Source organism: Mustela lutreola, chromosome 1, assembly GCF_030435805.1.
Source record: "Mustela lutreola isolate mMusLut2 chromosome 1, mMusLut2.pri, whole genome shotgun sequence".
In the NCBI taxonomy this organism is placed as follows: Eukaryota; Metazoa; Chordata; class Mammalia; order Carnivora; family Mustelidae; genus Mustela; species Mustela lutreola.
Window position 1 is genome coordinate 65,620,208 of NC_081290.1, and position 12,252 is coordinate 65,632,459.

Consider the following 12,252-nt stretch of genomic DNA (forward strand, 5'->3'; position numbering starts at 1 on the left):
CAGTGTCCCATTACTCATTCTGCTCTTCAATCATCCCAGCTTTGCCTTGGGTCGGCTCCTGCCAAGTCCTCTCAAAGAGGCCAAAAGCAAAGCCAGCTCCGGTCCACATACAAGGGCATGTTAAGGATGATGAGTGAGCCCTGCGTGGGTTCTCACGTGTGCAGCGCCTCTCTGCGGGCTGTCTGAGCCTTGACCACAACCACCCAGTATAGTGCATGGCCCCGGGACTAGGGCCAGATAAAGAGCTGCCTCTGGGGCACCACGAGTGGGTGGGAAGCTGGCCCTGACCTGAGGCTCTGCCCCGGCAGCCCTATCCCTCTGGTCCTGTCGCCTCCCACCATGGCGGAAGGAGGTCGCTGGTCAGTAAGCGGCACCTGCCCAGCGAAGGGGTCCCGGCAACACCATCTCCCCTTGACCCTCCATATCTGCCTGCTCCTTAACAGGTGAGAGGCCAGGCTTAAACCTTACGCTGCCTCAGGAAACATCCTCAGGTCTGTAATTCATACTAAAGTGCAAATGACTGCCACCAACACAGAGGCTGCCTGTCTTGGTGGTGGGGGGGGCTTGGGCACTGAGACATGGTGGGAGGAAGGTGTGTCTGGGGTGGGGGTCCATTGAGGAGAGAGGAGGAAAGCAAGGGGCCCCTGTCAGCAATTAGCTGGGTCAGGCAGGTGAGGGCTGGGGTGAGGGCAAGCCTCTCCTTGGGGAACCCTCCCCCCACAGCAGCATTCAGAGAATAATATCCACCTGGAGGAACTAAAGATGTGAAGGATGCCATCAGGAGAGGCCCAATGGCAACACGGCTCTCTCTCCCTGTGCTCCTCCCCAGCCCTCCCTCACAGGGTGAGGAAGGGGCGCTGCTCCCGCTGATGTGCCTGGAGCGGGCTGGCTGTAGGTTTGAGACACCATCCCAGGGCCTGCCTTTGGCTGAGGGCACATGCTGGCATTCCTCACCCTGGAGAACTTGAGGGTAGAGGGTCAGAAGGGAACAACGGAGGACAAGGTCGCAATGTCTGCTCTGGCCCCAGACCCAGCCTGGACTCGTCTCGGCCAGAACGGGTCCCCATGCAGTCCAGCCAGCTCATGTACTTGGGGTACTTCCTGTAAGTACCCCAAGGCTGGGCCTCACTTCTGGGCCACTCCTCTTCCAGATCCCCCAGCAGGACAGCCCCATCCAAAGCAGGGCCATGGCGGGTGGGTGTCCAGGGGCCCGCGGACCAGTTAGTGAAGGGAGAAGAGGCATCTCCTTCGTGACCTGCCATGACCTGGCCATTAGCCAAATTCCCCCTGGTTTGCAGGGACTGTGCATTCTGTTCACAGGACACACACAGGCCATCCAGACACGCGTCTCAAGGCCCTGCTGGCTGTGTCCACTCACAGGATGCACCATGTCGGGCTTCGCTGCTTCTCGAGAGAGATGATATGTCCAGAAGACTCAGACTGTGAGCTGTCGGGTCCCAATGCTCGGGGGCTCAGCTCTCCGTAGACCGAGGGTGGGGGGGACATGCAAAGCAGGTGGCAGTGATGTACAGAAGGGAAGGCACAGGTGCCAAGAGCCCCATCTAAGACCGTCAGATGTGAGCACGAGCCAGCTGAACTCGGCTAGCCTCCTGGCCCCATCGGCAGGGATATGTCCCACCGGGAGGGACATGTCCCACTCAGCATCTGTACAGAATGGGTCTCAGCGGCTCTCTGGGGACATCAGTGAGAACATCACTGTGGCTTCCTCTAACGCCAGAGCATCTTTCTGTGGTATCTCATGCTGCCTAGCAACATGCCAGACACGTATTTCTTACTGTTCTGGAGGCTGCAAGTCTCAGACCAAAGTGGGGCAGGGCTTGGTTTCCATTGGGAGCACTGCTCCTGGCTGGTAGACGGCCACCCTGTCCTCACATGACCGTGAGGCCCTTCCTCTGAGCACACGCAGAGGGCGAGAGCTCTTCCCGGGTCTGTTCTTCTTCTTGTAAGGCCACTGATCTTATGGGGTCAGGGCCTCACCTTAGTGACTTCATGTGGCCCTGATGGCCTCCGAGAGACCCCCATCTCCAAATGTAACCCCAGTTAGGGCTTTAACGTACAGATTCTGGGGACACAAGCAGTCCGTAACATATGGGAAATGAGCATGGCCATTTTCCTGGTGTGATTGGCCTATGATGTCTGTGCAGGGATGTGGACGGCAGGTGGGTCCACGGCCTGGGAAGGGGCAGGAGCTGGAGCCTGTGCAGGGTGTGCCTCTGACCCCAGCCACCGTGAGCCCCGAGGCCACAGACAAGTCACAGCCTGCTCTGTTTTAGCCCCTGATAATGGCTGCGAGCAGTCCCTGTGCCCCGAGGAGACAATGTGGGAAATCAGAGGGGGTCACGGGGGAAGGTTTCAGAAAAGAGGCCCCAGGCCAAGCACGGGGGAGATCCTAGCCTCCTGCCCCATGGCTTTCACTCAGCTCCTCACTACTCACTCCTTCCCACAGCAAGCTTCCTATGTCCTTGTCCCAGGAACACTGACACAGTGACAGAAACGGGGCTGGACCCACGAGACACACAGCAGGGAGCACGGGCAGAGACACAGGGCTCGGGGAAGCCATGCGGCGGACACAGGACAGCAAGACACAGACGCGTGGCTGGACGCCCTGCGCGTGCCCGCAGCCCGGGCACTGCACACCTTACCTCGGAAGTAGGGGATGTAATGATGTCTGAACACGGATGTAGGGCTTGGGTGTTGGGACAGGGACAGGCAGCTACTGGTACCAACACTCACAGTACCAGCTGCGGGCGACAGAGAGCAAGTCAGAGTCCACCCCAGGCCCACTGGCCGCACAGCCACCAAATATTCCTAGGCCCCACTCCACTAGGAACATTTGCGCTTCCTCTCCCGAGGAAGGGACACCTTTTTGAGGCAGCCAAGGGGGGCTCAGCAGATACGCTTTAGACCAGTCTGCTCTGGTTCTGAGCAAGGAAGCCCAGCCACCTGAGGGACAGGGTGGCAGCCCTGGCCCTGAGCCCCGGCCTGTCCCTCCACTTGGGGGCTCCTTGGCCTCTGAGACAGCTGACAGCAGCTGGCTAGAGCGGGGTGGGCGTGCACCTGACAGGCACCAGGCCTTGTCCTGCCGAGACCCACATCTCAGCTCCCTGGAGGCCGCACCTGGCCACGCATAGCCAACAAGCCCAGCTGAGCCAGGGGTCGGGGGTTGGGGTTTGGGGATGGGGGATCGGGAGTAGAGCCCTCGGAGAGGACGCCTGGGGAGGTGGGCCACCCTTCAGCCCTCACTCACCTGCTTGCCTGCTTGCTCGTCAGTCATTCATCCATTCGTTCACTCTCACACCTGCTCACTCATTCACTCACACACTCATTCACACACTCGCTCACCCACTCACTTGCTCACTTACACACTCCCTCACTTATTCACTCATTCACTCACTCACACACTTGCTCACTCCTTCACTCACACATTCGTTCACTCGCTCACTCATTCACTCTCTCACACACTCACTCACACACTCCCTGGCTTACTCACACACTTCGCACACCCCTGGCTCCCTCACACACACACTTGTATACCCCCTGGCTCACTCACATACTCACACACACTCACAACCCTGTGGTGACTAACTGGCTAGTTACTAACTAACTGGCTCACTCACACATACACACTCACACTAACATGCCTCCCGGCTTACACATTCACTGGCTCACTCACACACATTCACACACCCCTGACTCACACACCTGCACACATACTTGTACACCCCTGGCTCATATGCTTGCACACCCCCTGACTCACACACACACATTCACACACCCACACTTGCACACCCTTGGCTGACACGCACCCCTGCTCACACGCACACTTGCACATCCCCTGCCTCACACACTCACACACATGCTTGCACACGCCCTGGCTGACACACACGCCCTTCACACACTTGCACACACGCTTGCACACCCCCTGGCTCCCACACTCGCATACTGATCCGACCATTCTCCACTTATTGAGCAGGATGTTCCAAGAACATTGCAGGGAGTTGACAAAAATAACTTTGCAAATGAATGAGTTGATTTTTCCACAAAGGCTGTGAAAATTAGAGCTGTAGCCCGTGGATGTGGACATGGAGTCATGCAGCAGCTGGCCATGGAGGAAGCAGCTTGGAAAAATCCCTCACAAAGGCAGTGTGCACGTGGAGTGTCCCTGGGCCTTGGACATACTGAGGCCAATGGTGAGTTTTCAGAGCTAAGGGCGAGCGATACACAGCTGGGCACTAGGCAGGGGAGGCAGCAGACCAGAGAAGGAGAGCGCCCTGCCCTGGGTGTCCTCTTGCCAGGAGGGGGGCAGTGAGCCCTCACCCACATTCCCATGGGGACGGCTGCCGGTCTTCGGGGCCACCAACCCAGCCATAGGTGAAGGGTGTCAATAGATATTCTAACTGGTTTTGGCCATTGACACTGCCCACACAGTTCAACCCCCCCAGCCCCACGTGAGCTCGGCACTAATGGACCTCTGGTCGCCCATATTTATGCCCCTTTAGCTCCCTGGCATCCCTTGCTAGATTTTAAATGCTCAGTGCTGCCTGTGTGTTTCACCCAGGTAACCAGCTGCCTGCACAGCAGTCCTTCCTTCCCCTCCAAACACGGGGGGCCAACCTCCCCAGACACGTGACCTGGTCAGTTTTTCCCATCACCTGCTGGCCATCCCACACCCGGCCCATCATCTTTCCGGTTGTGTAAAGGAAGAGACAGAGTCAGAAGAGGGAAAGCAATAAGAAATACAGCTTGATCTGGGGGTCAGAGAAGCCACGGGGGCTGGGTACCTGGACGGCTGTAGTGCTGGGGGGACCGTGAGGTTGGGGTGTAGCGCCCGAGGCTGACGGACCCGGTGGAGCTCGGGCTGGAGGTCCGGCACTGCTTGTAAGAGCGGTCATCCTGATCCCCCTGGGAGGAAAGGCAGCCTGGTGAACAGCGGAGCTGTGGGCACTGCCCGCCCCCACGCATTCACCCTCCTCCTGGTGTTGGCCCTCTGGACTGGAGAGGCTGACTCAGCGTGGCCCCAGGATGACACCGTTTGCACCTGCCAGGGCACCCTGGGATGAGCCAGGTAGGGGCTGGTTCCTGTGCCAATACTCCCCGTGGCCTGAGCATGGCTCCAGAACCCCCAGATCCCAGAGGGCAGAGTCTCCATCAGCCCTCCCTATGGCTGGGCTCCTAAAGAGGGTTCCCCCTACACCCCTCCTGCCCCATCCTTCTGGCCACCCAGGCTCCTTACAAGCAGGACCTTTTGAGATCCTCGAGAATCATGAGATTCTGCATTCTCCCCCCAACTCCTGCACAAGGGGGCTCCCAGATATGGGACGTAGAAGACACCCCTCCCAGGCTTGAAGGCCAGTTGAGTCAGATCCACAAGCACTGGCCCACGAGACTCCAGTCAAATGGGATGAACAATGGTTTGGAACAGTCAGAGCAGGCTGCAGGTGGCGTGAGATGGCATGACACCATGGTTCGGGGGAGGGCAGGCTGCTGGCCCGCCACAGCCCGGACCACTAGCCAGAGTCCTGGAATGGCCCAGCCCAGCAGCCTGCCGTGGGGTAAGCTGAGGCCAGCATGAAGGTAAGCCCAGGAGAGGGGAGTGTCTGGTCTGGAGCTCATGGCCCTCACGCTTTCTGAGCTGACTTTCTGCCTCCAAAAGCATGTCCTTCAGCAGAACTAGCTGAGCCACTGCCCTAACACCTACCCATGCCCCCACCTCTACACCTGGCCAGACCAGCTCCCGCACTGGGATCTCACCTGCCAGCTGTCCCCTGGCTTCCCCCTGAGCCCGCCTGGCCTGTCCCACCCACGGCAATGGGCGCTCTCTCCATGCTGACCAGCTGCCATCCCACAGGCATCCCATCTCCTTGCTTAGCCTGTCCATGGGGCTGGCCGGCCACATGTGGTTTTTGAAGCTCGGCATGGATGGCCACTTGTGCGGTATGGGTGGTGTATTCCTGGATCTGAGAGTTCGATGCCCATGCAGACTGGAGTCTGATTGGCACCTGTCCAGACCCCTGAGTGGCTCTGAGAAATAGGCAGACAGGGCTGTGGACCAGAAATGCTATTGGATAGAGAAATGTTCTTGGAATATTTGTCTGCGAGGACCCGGGAGCCCAGTATGTCCCGCCCAGAGGAGCGTGAGCGGGCCCAAGCTCACCCGGGCTCCTGGGCCTTTTATCTCCAGGAAGCCATGAGCCAGACCTCAGGGAGCCACATCCCAAGTGTCAGCCACTGCAGGACCGACAGTGCACCATGGAAGCATGCAGATGAGACATGATTATAAAAATAACCGACACCCAGGATGGCGTTTCAGGCTACCGAGGACCCTGGCCCCAGACCCCATGGTTGAGAGCCACAGAGGCCCTCTCAGCGTTGCCGTGGGTGGTTATGTTTATAACCCCGGTGGCAGTGCCATGAGCAAGAGGGGGCATTGGCCAGGGACAGGCAGTTACCTCCGTCAGCGTTGGCGAGAGTACCTGTGGGGACTGGGGACACAACATGCAGAATGGCCTGTTAGGTCGCTTATGGGGGTGGAGGGGTACACACACACCCTCACACCCTCACACCCAGACCCTCCTCCAGACAGGAAATGAACCCCACCATAAGACATGATGCAGGATTCCAGAACCTTCTTTTAAGATAAATATGGTCAATGGCCCTCCAAAAAAGGGGTCCCCAGGACACTTGTTTGGGCCAAGCCTGGAGTGTCCCTCCACACTGGCCCTCCCTGATGCCTACTGCTCTCCCGTGAGGATGTATTTTCCAAAAGGAAAATCATCAGTTCAGGGCATGTGGTGACAACAACATCTGGGCCCAGCACCTTGGTTTTCTCCAGACAGGAGAGATGAGGGGCCCAGAAAAAGGAGGGGCTGTTAGGACCTCAGGGTTTAGGGTTCCTGCTCTCTGCAGAATGGAAAGGGAAAGTGTCCCCAATCTTCCCATTTCACAGAAGGCGAGACTGAGGCTCAGAGAGGTGAAGGCAGTTTCCCAAGCCTCCAGCCTGCTGTTCTTTTTCCCGCTGGACCCCTGCTCTGGTGGCCACCTGCCACCAGAAGGCCGCCATCCCAGAGAGACAGGGCCCTCCAGCCCTGAGGCCAGTGTCTGCTCAGCTCAGTGCCTGACCCTCCTTCTGGGGCTTTCCTGTCCCCACCCCATCATTTACCCACAGATGGGCCCCCTTAGAGATCTCCATTATGCCGGCTTCCCGCCAGGGTGTGGCAGGGCCTGGAGAGGGGAGAGGCCCAGGGCCCTGAGATAGGGGAGTGAGGGGACTCTGACACCCCCGGGGAACGGCAGAAGCTGGCCGGGAGGCCACAGTGACCAGGGCTGGGTAGCCCAGCCCAAGTCCCACCTCGCCTCGGTGAGATGCATAGCCCTAGGCCATGTCTGTCCCCTGAGCCTGTGCCCTCGTCTGCACTTGGGACACTCGCTCCTACGGTGTGGGGCCACGGGCCACGGATACACAGGAAAGCCCAGTGTCCATACAGTGAGTAGGCCAGCAGAGTAAGCAGTGACCTGGATGGTGGGGACACTGCTCAGCTGCCACAGTGTGACCCACCAGCTCACAGCACCACAGGAGGGGTGTAACATTGGCGACCGTGGCTTAGACCTGGCATGTGCCCTGTGCTGTTGTGCTCTGCTTGTTTGTTTGTGGACGCTTCTGGGACCTGTGGGAGCAGGACTGAGGGTAGCAGCCACCTGCGCCCACGTGCACGTGTGGCCCTCCCCGGCCACAGGGCTCCATGGCACTCACAGCAGCCCTACAAACAGCTGGGGGCCCCATGAGCCAGTCTGCACAGGAAATCTCGGGCTCCAGCCGGGGAGGGTGGGGTGGCCCAGGGCCACCAAGGGGTTGGACGGGAACTTGAACCCTAGCCTCTAGATTTGGCTCCCATGTCTTAGAGGAAGCACGAGGGGCAGCTAAGGAAATAGCCAGCAGGTGGTCTTTGGGGCAGAAAGGCCTGGATTGGTCTCGGCTGTGCCATTCATCATTTGGGGGAGCTTGGCCAAGTCACTGGACCTTTCTGATCCACTTCTAGTGCTGTCCACTGGAGCTTACCAGATACTGGAGAATAAAGCCCCACACACAGCTTGCATGCGTGGTAGGTGGGGGCAGGTTGGGATCCCTCCCTGTCCTGCCTCTGAATGGGGCTTGTTGCCCAGATCCTCAGGGTCCCGGGTGTCCCTGCAGCAGAAGCCAGCCAGGAGGGGTGCCTGCTAGCTACTGAGCAAACTAACTGGGGTCCTCGTCACCCTCCTGCCCCACCCTTGTGCTGCACAGCCCAGAGCACCTGTGCCCGGCTCCCAACAAGTGGACAGCGCACACGTTTGGGCCACCAGCTGGCAAATTGTTATTCCCACCTAGCCCAGGCATCCATGGCCACACTCCAGTCTCAACACTACCAAAGAGTAGGGAAAACCAACAGTGGACTCCATGTGAGATGGAGAAGGGCCACGAGAACCAAGTCACCAGAGAAGGACGCGCCTGAGGGACTCTAGGGAGTCTGTCGTGTGTGGTCCCCACAGGTCGTCAAATCAGCGCATGGGATTCACGAGGTGGGAGGCAGGCCAGCCACAGAGGGCGGCAGCTTTCCTTCACACCAGCGTGTCTCCTACTTCCTCCCCTGCCCAAGCAGACCCTCGGCCAGGGTTGGGGTGGAGCCCTTGGGGCCTCTCGATAGGGGATGGGCACAGGCCATTAGAGGGGACAGGAGGCCGAGGGTCAGAAGGGGATGAAGCAGACGCGACCCCTGCCGTGGGCACGCCGCCTGCCATGGGGGCCGCACCTCGTGGCAGCTCTGCCTGCCTGTTGCTGAATGGCTGATGTATGGTGAGTAGGAGATCATGTCGGGGCGGTCGATGTTATAGATGGCCTTGCTTTTAGGAAGAGCAGCCAGGTCCCTGTAGTCAAGAATCTCATCGCCCAGCTTGGCCTGAGAAAGAGAGAGAGAGAGCGAAGACGCTGTGACTCACAGCCCAGAGAGGGCAGCAGGTGCTCCAGTGGCTGCTTGGACAGTGGGGCCCTGCCCAGGAGCCAGGCTCGGTGCAATGGGGGTGAAGGGACAAAGGCAGCGGTGAGGGGGTCCTCATGGTCCCGTGGGCCTGGGTCCTTCAACCCCACTTTGGAAGGTTACACGGTCCTAAAGAAGTTTATTCTCTGATCCTCTGCCTCTCACCCTCCAGAGTGGCACAAACAGTTGCATAGGACAGCCCCAGGGGCAGACAGGTAGAGCCGCTTGCCTGCCCAGCACAGAGCCCAGCAGACAGCGAGACTCAGCCATGGCCTAAATATACCTATGCACACCTGTGTATGCACACACCAATCTATACGCACATGCAAATCACACGCACACAGATGAGAATGCACACGCGTGCATATGGACATGCAAATTCTTGGATACATATGCATACATATACACCCACAAGAATAACATGCATGTGTGTGTGCAAACACAGACCCATGTGTGAATATATGCAAACAGCATGTGAAAACATGCCTATAAACACATATGCACATATGCATGCACACCTAAAACACGTGTGTGCAAACAGGCATGTGCAGGCACTTAAAGTTTCAAGTACATGTATGTGTGCATGCAAACATGCACATTCATGCACGTGCACACACGATATATACGCACATAAGACAGGTGCGTGTGTGCATGCATTTAAATATACACCTAGTAGGTGTGTGTATGTGCATGTGCAAACACCATGTACACACTTATGCACACATATTGCACGTGCACACAGAGGACTGCCTACGGCAGAGGTGGTATATGCACTCACAGACCTCTACCCTCTCACTGCCACTGCCGAACACCAGCACACACGCTTACACAAGTCGTAAGTGCCCATACCCTCTCACACACTCACGTGTGCAGGCACAATGCACACTCCCACCACTGCACACCAGCACAGATGCTCACACACGCTCCTGTCCCCACATCAGTGCATGTTCACACCCTCATGTCCACACACTTGCTCATACACACACACACAGTCCCACACTGGCACACATGCTCTCGGCCCCAACTCACACCTACACATGTACATACACACACTCCCATGCGATAACACACATTTATACTCATGAACACACTCACCCGAACCGCTACACACTCACAAGCACAGGTATTCACACTCCCACAAGGTTGCACACACATGCGTGCACTCAGCAATTTCCACTTGAGCTATGGCAGCAGAGTGACTGACACTTGTCAGGCTGGCTGGGCTAGGACCTCTGGTGGAGCTAGGACTGCACCTGGACTCCGGCAGGCGCTCATGGAGGGTGCACACAGAGCCACTGCATTTGCTCAGGGAACAGCCACCAGACCACTCACTCTCCTTTGACCTGGCCTTCTCCAGCATTGTCCCACTGCTCTGGGCTTCTGCTCCCACTCTGCTGCCCCTCCCTGCTCCAGGGGGCTGCCGGGGGCACATGGCAGGCTGAAACAGTTCCTGGAGCTGGGCAGGACCACACCCACACACCCCTCAGCTGTCACAACAGGACTATCATCTGTGTCAGTTCCCGTGTTCCTGTCGTGGGTGCCAATGTCCCCATCCACCCTGGAGCAGACACCTGTGGTCACCTCCTCCCCACCAGGACCCCCTATCAGGATTAAGGTCAGCTTGGCCTTACCGGATGTCGGCTGTCCCCACCAATTCGGCTCTACCTGAACCCTGAGGGAAACTTTTGCTCAACCCATGTCCTGCAGTGACCAGGGTCCAGGGCCAGCATGGGCCCACATTCTTCTCTGCGGTGGAACCAGCTGTCCCTTTCCAGCCCAGGTGGCTCTGGTCCAGATCCTCAGCTGCTCACATCTAGACCCGGCCAGAGCCTCCAGGGCGTTCTTCCCACATTTGTGCCAAACAAACATCATCAACAGAGGTTGCTAACATTGTGAGCTCCTCCCTGGGACGGTACTGGCCTGAGCCTTTTATTATCTACTCCCCAAATACTCATGAAGAGCCAGTGATGGGGGCAGCTACTTACCGTCCTTCACTGATGCAGAAAGCAGATCCAGAGAGGTTACGTAACTCACCCAGAGTCACACAGCCAGGGATGTGGGGTAGGAAGAGGCCTGGGTTCTTGGACTCCAGAGCTGTGCTCCCCACCATCCTCTCTGCCGGGCCCCAGCCTCTGGAGCCCCAGCTACGGCACATTGCCTGCCAGCTCAAATCTTCTGACAGCCTCTCCAAGTAGGTGACACAACCCCTCACTACGGTCCCCAAATGCAAGGTTGATGTTCCCAGCCTGCTCCCCCCAAGGTCTTTCCTTCCTGTGCCCCCAGCAGGCCAGGGTTCAGTAGCCCCAGGCCACCTCCCCTAAGAAGCCTTCCGTGACCACCCAACTCCAAGGCTCTCATGAGCTGGTGGATGCTCTTGGGGTGAACGCTGCCATTTGTGGTGTAGGTTGAGAGATGGAATGTCAGATGTCTCAGACCTCTGACTCTTCCCCGTGGAGACCTGGGCAGGGCTCAGAAGACCTGAGTTCGAATCCTAAGCCTGTCGTTTGTAGCCAGGCTGGACCCTGATCAGAATTTTTGAGTTGTCCCTCAAGGGCCCTTGTACACCTGCTTACCTGGGGGGCTCACTCCACCGCCCATGCTGCCTACCAAGATGAGCTTCTTATGGGGCCCAAGGGCTTGGCACCTGCTGCTCTCTCCCAGGCCTCTGTGCCTGCTCCCCCTCTGGTTCTTCCAGACTCAGTCCAGGTGGCTCTCTCTGAGGGACCTGCCCTGCCCCCTCCATTATTTGGGTTGAGTGTCTTGTCTCCTTCAAGTAAAAGTGCTGATGTTGGTTGACACATCAGGCTCCAACGAGGGACTGGTGGCTCCTGGGGATCGAAGACTTGATCTGATTCATTACGGGGCCCCTCTCCCTAGCTCTGTCCCTGGCATGGCAGGGTCCTTGGGGCATACTTGCCAAATTCAAGTAAAATCCTTGGGGCATTTGCCAAAATTAGGTGGATTCTCTGGGCCATTTTACAAGATGAGAATGCCACCTACATCTTATCTATCCACTGGATTTCATGAACCTCAAATTAAAGCTGACGCTGGAATGGAGGGCCGGGCGAGGCCTGGACTCACAGGTCTATGTGCAGATGGACACCCTTCCCTGCCTTGGACCCCGCTGTGATCAGAGCATCTGCCCTCCCGTGGCTGTCAGCCCCACTCTGCACAGGTCAGCGAGGCCAGCCCCACCCTGGGTTAGCCCCTACTGATCCCCGAA

At 57.9% G+C, this 12,252-nt stretch overlaps 1 protein-coding gene across 2 annotated transcripts in view; it reads right to left on the reverse strand.

The window, feature by feature from the left end:
* Positions 1-12,252, reverse strand: part of ABLIM2 (actin binding LIM protein family member 2) — a 133,141-nt gene that overhangs the window by 40,812 nt on the left and 80,077 nt on the right. For both annotated transcript variants that reach the window (XM_059166089.1, XM_059166081.1), the window contains exons 10-13: positions 8,805-8,951; positions 6,471-6,503; positions 4,803-4,923; positions 2,664-2,762 (exon numbers count right to left, since the gene is read on the reverse strand). In XM_059166089.1, coding sequence (XP_059022072.1) covers positions 2,664-2,762; positions 4,803-4,923; positions 6,471-6,503; positions 8,805-8,951 — 400 coding nt within the window. The remainder of the gene's footprint in view (positions 1-2,663; positions 2,763-4,802; positions 4,924-6,470; positions 6,504-8,804; positions 8,952-12,252) is intronic.